The sequence below is a fragment of the Gadus chalcogrammus genome, chromosome 12 (genome assembly GCF_026213295.1).
Source record: "Gadus chalcogrammus isolate NIFS_2021 chromosome 12, NIFS_Gcha_1.0, whole genome shotgun sequence".
NCBI lineage: Eukaryota > Metazoa > Chordata > Actinopteri > Gadiformes > Gadidae > Gadus > Gadus chalcogrammus.
This window is the reverse complement of record NC_079423.1, coordinates 27,414,889-27,420,677: the sequence shown is the minus strand read 5'-3', so window position 1 is coordinate 27,420,677 and position 5,789 is coordinate 27,414,889. Positions and strand designations below refer to the sequence as shown.

The 5,789-nt window shown below is 48.8% G+C and overlaps 1 protein-coding gene across 1 annotated transcript; it reads right to left on the bottom strand.

Moving 5' to 3' along the window:
• Positions 1-1,091: 1,091 nt before the first annotated feature.
• LOC130393423 (SH2 domain-containing adapter protein D-like) lies at positions 1,092-5,188 on the bottom strand. The gene is made up of 3 exons (XM_056604110.1): positions 4,747-5,188; positions 3,737-4,136; positions 1,092-1,367 (listed from the first exon to the last, which is right to left on the bottom strand). Exons 2-3 carry the CDS (start codon positions 4,070-4,072, stop codon positions 1,143-1,145), a joined length of 561 nt encoding a protein of 186 aa, XP_056460085.1. The 5' UTR covers positions 4,073-4,136; positions 4,747-5,188; the 3' UTR covers positions 1,092-1,142.
• Between the last annotated feature and the right edge of the window lie 601 nt (positions 5,189-5,789).

The window sequence follows — 5,789 nt, the reverse complement described above, 5'->3', positions numbered from 1 at the left end:
GGGTGGGGGGGGGGGGGGGGGATGGTGGAGGGTGGAGTGTTCTTTCTCACTAAATGACTGAAACAGTTAGGGAATTTAGGGAGAGGAGTGTGTGTGCGTCTGGGAGGGAGGGAGAGAGAGAGAGAGACAGCGAGAGAGGGCGAGTGCGAGAGAGAAAGGGTGATTGAGGGAGCGGGAGAACGAGAGAAGGAGACGTTAGGATAACAAAGACAAATGGAAAACGCTAGATGGCTACCAGAGCGCGGAGAAACACCGGAGGAGGACATGGGAGGGGAGCCGGATAGAGATGTCTTCAAACGTCTGGAATGGGGAAACTCAAGAGCACGCCAAGAGCTAACCAAATAAATACAGCGCGCAGATTGCGCTGCTCTGCAGGCCCACTTCTCAGCCAATACTACAAAGAAGTTTGTTTAAAGAAAACCTGTTTACAGGGTAAACAGGTTTTTGTGTGAATTGTGTGAACCCTGCAGACGATAACAGCACCAGCCAGAGTATACAAAGGCTTTTTAAAAGTAAAAGAAACCGTTACAATAAGGAAAATACACCCCGTAGGCTCACTCCTCTTAAACATCATTATTCACCTTCTCTACCCTTCGCACCCTAAGTACCTACACCAGCCAAAAATATACTTCATGAATAATTTACTCACAAAATATATTCAACAGCGCTTCCCCTCTAGCTGATTAGAAGTTCCCATTTTTTGCACGGGCGGGCTTAACATTTGAACCAATGATATCACAGAAAGCTTGTGTAGCCGGCTAGTGTACGTATTGTCCATTTTAACCATCCCATTTGAACCATGAAAGGAAAGGAAGAGTTGAACATGATGTTTCGGGTCATGGTTAAGCACATGGAAACATAAATGGACTGCACTTTATATGGCGCTTTTATCCAAGGCGCTTTAAAATATTGCCTCCCATTCTCCCATTCATGCACACACACGTCACCCATGCAAGGCGACAGCCAGCTTGTTCGGAGCAGATTAGGTGCCTTGCTCAGGGAGACCTCGACAATCCACACAGGAGGATCCGGGGATCGAACCAGCGATCCTCCGGTTACCAGCCAACCCGCTCTACTTCCTGAGCTACTGCCTCCCCGAAACATCTTACCACCGGCTGCGTAGAACCCGCTGTGCGATCCACCTAAAAACACCATGGCGTAGCATGCCTCCGAACCACAGTGATATTATGGGATGGCCGGGGGAGGAACCGACCTGTGAGGACGCGCTGGGCCTCGTACGGCTCCATGTAGCCGTTGTTCTCGCAGGGCGTCGCGGGCCCCAGGTCCGGCTCCGTCCTCAGGTCCGACCGGGCGTCAAACGGGTCAGAGTAGTCCGTCTCGCGGGCCAGCGGAGCGGACGGAATCACCTGGGTGACGAGTAGATGGGTCATTTGGTAAATGGACTGCATTTATATAGCGATTTCACCCAAAGCGCTTTACAATATTGGCCGTCATTCACCCATTTACGCACACATTCAGACCGCGACGCCGCTGTCAGCCATGCAAGGCGACAGCCAGCCCGTCGGGAGCAGCGAGGCTGGGTGCCTTGCTCAGGAACACTTCCACACTCTAGGGGGAGACGGGGATCGAACGTGCGGTTACCAGTCAAACCACTCTACCTCCTGAGTTACTGCCTCACTGTAATTTAATGCATACACGATACCCAGAGATACGGGGGGGAAGGCAGACTAATACTCCATCCCGCCATCACCTTAGGAGACATGTCTCGTATCGTCTTGTGTCTTGACCTTTATCAGAATAAAAGCTAAAACTTAAGTAGCAGAACTTAATAATGACCAAATATCACTTGCGTCAGAATTATGTTTGAACAGCCGGGGACTGTGCATGATGCAATGCATTGTTTTCTATATACAATATCTGCCCGAAAACGAGTTGACAATCCCCTGTGACAACCGCCTCAGGCGACCCTACCTACCGTCACGTGAGCGTGATGCAGTAAATGTTGCTATTTTTACGGCATAACCCCCACTTACTGCTGTACATCGTCCCGCGCAAAGACAATAGGCTAACCAAATACCGCAATAGTGCTAACCCAAGCCTTACTCGGGAGGCTATATTCTGCTACACAGGCTGATTCTCCCTCTCAGGACGTCATATTTCACCCTCTGGAGGCTGGGAGGAAGCGGCCCGGTAAGGGGATGACGAGGTCCCTGGCGGGACGGCAGACAGAAGATAAAGTGTGTGTGTGTGTGTGTGTGTGTGTGTGTGTGAGGGGCTAGGGGAGGGGGGATGTTGCTGGAGTATTTGTTCCTCCATTCGTGCACAGGTGGAATCTCAGTGGTCAACTGGCTCAGTGACAACCACGCACAGACAGCAATATGGACGGACGCACCAACACACACACACACACACACACACACACACACACACACACACACACACACACCACACACACACACACACACACACACACACACACACACACACACACACACACACACTCCCATCCTTATCTTATTCTCCACCTCTCTCTCTTTCTATTCTCTGCTTATCATTCCATTTTCCTAACCTCTTTGTCCCTTCTCTTTATTCCCCCTCCCTATTGCCTGCCCTCCCCTTTTCAGTTTTTCCAAGCACTCTTTATCTAACTTTGTTCATCGCTCAGGCCTTGCCACACGTTGCCCTGCGATCCCAGGGAAGACAAGCGCACACACACACACACACACACGCCTCACAACATTACATCGTAATCCCCCAGTCGATTGTGTAACTGGTTATCGATGCGCCGGAATCTGCAATGTTAATTACAGTGCGGTTGTTCTTCCCACGGTCCCTGGGAAATTAATGAAGGCTACATAAAAATGGAGTAAAAACGAAAGAGCTATTGACCTGCCGTAAGACCTTCACTGCTCCACCACACAGACACACTTCAGAGCTGCTGTTCTGAATGGAAGAGAAAAGAACCACCACTCAATGGAAAAAAGGCTCAAAAAGAGAAATATAACACTCGACTCACGATATATTTGCAAGTTGAATGAGTGTACGGAGTATTAAAACGCTATTTTGTTATAGTTGGCTCTCTCTCTCTCGCGCTGTCGTTCGCTCTAGTTCTCAATCTCTCTCTCACTCTCTTTCTGTCTACCTGTCATTTTGTCTCTGACTCATCACCTGTTTCCTGCCACAGCATCGACTACATGTTATAGATATAAATACGCTCCGACGTCCCACTGGCGCCGAAGGAACGGGGTCATCAATTATTCTGGCTTTGCGGGCCCCTGACGTCTACCAATACGCTACACAGGTGGCACCTTGTGCTGAAACAGGGGTCTCTCTCTCTCTCTCTCTCTCTCCGTTCATAATTTATGAGAAGACATGGGACCATGTCAACCCCCCCCCCCCCGCTGACTCAATGATCCGTCAACGCCATCAATAAAACTCATTTTTAGTCATTAGGGAAAATGTAGGACATGGGTTACATCAGCAGGAGGGCTTTCGGATGCACAGCAAATTATGGAAATGATGAAGTGTGTGAGACACACACACACACGCACACGCACACACACACACACACACACACTTACGGGGAAATTACTTGCCAACAGAGATGTGGATCAATAAAGCTGAGTGATGCAGAGAGGTGATCTCTTAGTGAGAGAGGGAACCACTGAAGTGATGTCTCTCTATACCTTTGAGAGGATTGCCACGTTACGTTGGAACCCCAGAGAGAGAGAGAGAGAGAGAGAGAGAGAGAGAAAAGAGAGGACAGGACTCTTACTGGCTCCTGCTGGTCCTCCAAGGAGATGGCACTGAGGAGGATCTTGGTGCGCCCCAGGTCCTGGGAGTCCACCTTGATCAGTCTGTGTTTGGGCGACTTCATGTCCAGGTTCGAGCACTTCATGGGCGACCCGTACACAGGGGTGGACGGCGTGTCGGGGGGTCCCGGGTCGCACCTGGACCGGTTCTCTGCGTCCTCGTAGGGGTCCTCGAAGTCCATGTTCTTCTGGAGCCGGTAGGCTCTGAGGATCTCGCTCTCTGTGTAGTCCGGCGTGGGAGGCTGGGGGGGGACCCTCCTGCTCCCGAAGCTCAGGTAGTCCTTCAGCCACTTGGCCATGGCAGCTCTGGGGCTTCTTAGACAGCACACTGGGAGGTTATGTAGGGCAAGGCTCAGGGGGGGTCTGAGGAGAAGAGAGAACCGACAGTGTTTGATTAATTTAGGATGACTTCTAATTCGTCTGAGAGGTTCAGATTGGATTTATACTCGTGTGGAATTAACGTGTGTGCTTTCTGAAGACGAATTTTCCCCATGCTAAACAAGGAATCACATACTGTCATGCTTGTAGAGACGCACTACAATGAGCCGTAATAACGAACAGCCTTTGCAGCTGGCGTTCACATGTATTGTTTTAACAAAGAAGTAATAACAGCGTCTACCGTCTGGACTATGCCCCTGGAGCTGCAATTACATTTCACACCCACATAATAAACCAAGGAAATCACTCACTGATTAAGTATTAATCAATTGATAAAGAAAAAACACATTGAAGCCTAGCCACTTTAGACATAGTCGCGTGTCTGTTTTTTTAGACTTGGCTCATAACGCATAATAAATAAACACCTTTAAATGTGAAACAGGACAAAAGTATGCCCATAACAATTTGCCAAAATGATACACGTCTTTCCATTTAAAGTTATGATGTGAGATTTGGAAAGCTCAGTCACAGCATTGCAATTAAAAACGACAACAACTGATGATGTTGCGGGACCAACACACTATTTACTACTCACCTTCTTCACCGCTGCTCCTACCACTTTCGATGCGAGCTTTTCATGTTGCGCTCCTTCATGTTGACAGCAAAACCCATGCAAACAAAGTCAAAAGAAAAACCCTCCAGCCGTACCGCTTAAATTACATTTAGGTGGTAATTCCAAAAATAAAACGCGGCAAGGGCTTATTTCGCGTCGCGTTGAGGAGATGACCACTGGAAACCAGCGGAGTTTGTCTGTCTGAGAATCGAGCGAAGGCAAACGGACGAGTGCGAGGCGACGCGGATCCTAGTGGAACCCAACCACGCGTTAAGGGGGAGGGGCTTAACTCTCAGACGCCATATCGTACCCTGGTAGGCTGCACCATAGGCTGCACTTCAGCTACCATTCATTAATTGAACACACATTTGGATCATGATCCACACATCCATAGAGCTGCATAACATTCTTTGATTAAAATAAATTGCCTTCATGTTATGACTCCTAAATACGATGTGAACGAGGGAATGGACCTTCCTAGTTAGCTCAGCTCATATTCCACCAACCCAAACCCACCTGTTAATTATTTACCCATACACCATGCTTAATCTAGAAGATCTCTATGTCCTATGACACATTGGATTAATCTTTTATCATATTCCACAGAAGCGTCCCATTTCGGTGCGGATGATTTATCTTGTCTTTGGGGGTCTGAAGAGGGTCTCTGGCTGTAGATACCCAAAATATCATCACCCGTTGGACATTGCAGTTTGGGATGATGGGTCGCAAGAAATATTGGAGCAGGCACAAACACAAAACCAGGAAGGCGCAAACCACCACACGTGGACCCAATGACAACAAGCACTGAAGCCCAACCGACTAAAAGATATTGGGGAGAATGTGTCTCATCCGCTCTTTCAGAGATCACCCATTATCAAGGGCTGAGGGCCCTATATTGGATTGCGCGCTACAGTGGTTGAGGCTGTTAAAGGACCGTAAATGCCCCCTTTTCTCCACGATAGCCATGAGCTCACCCTCTCCAGGGGGCGGGAGATTGGATGAGGTCATCACGATAGAATTCCCCT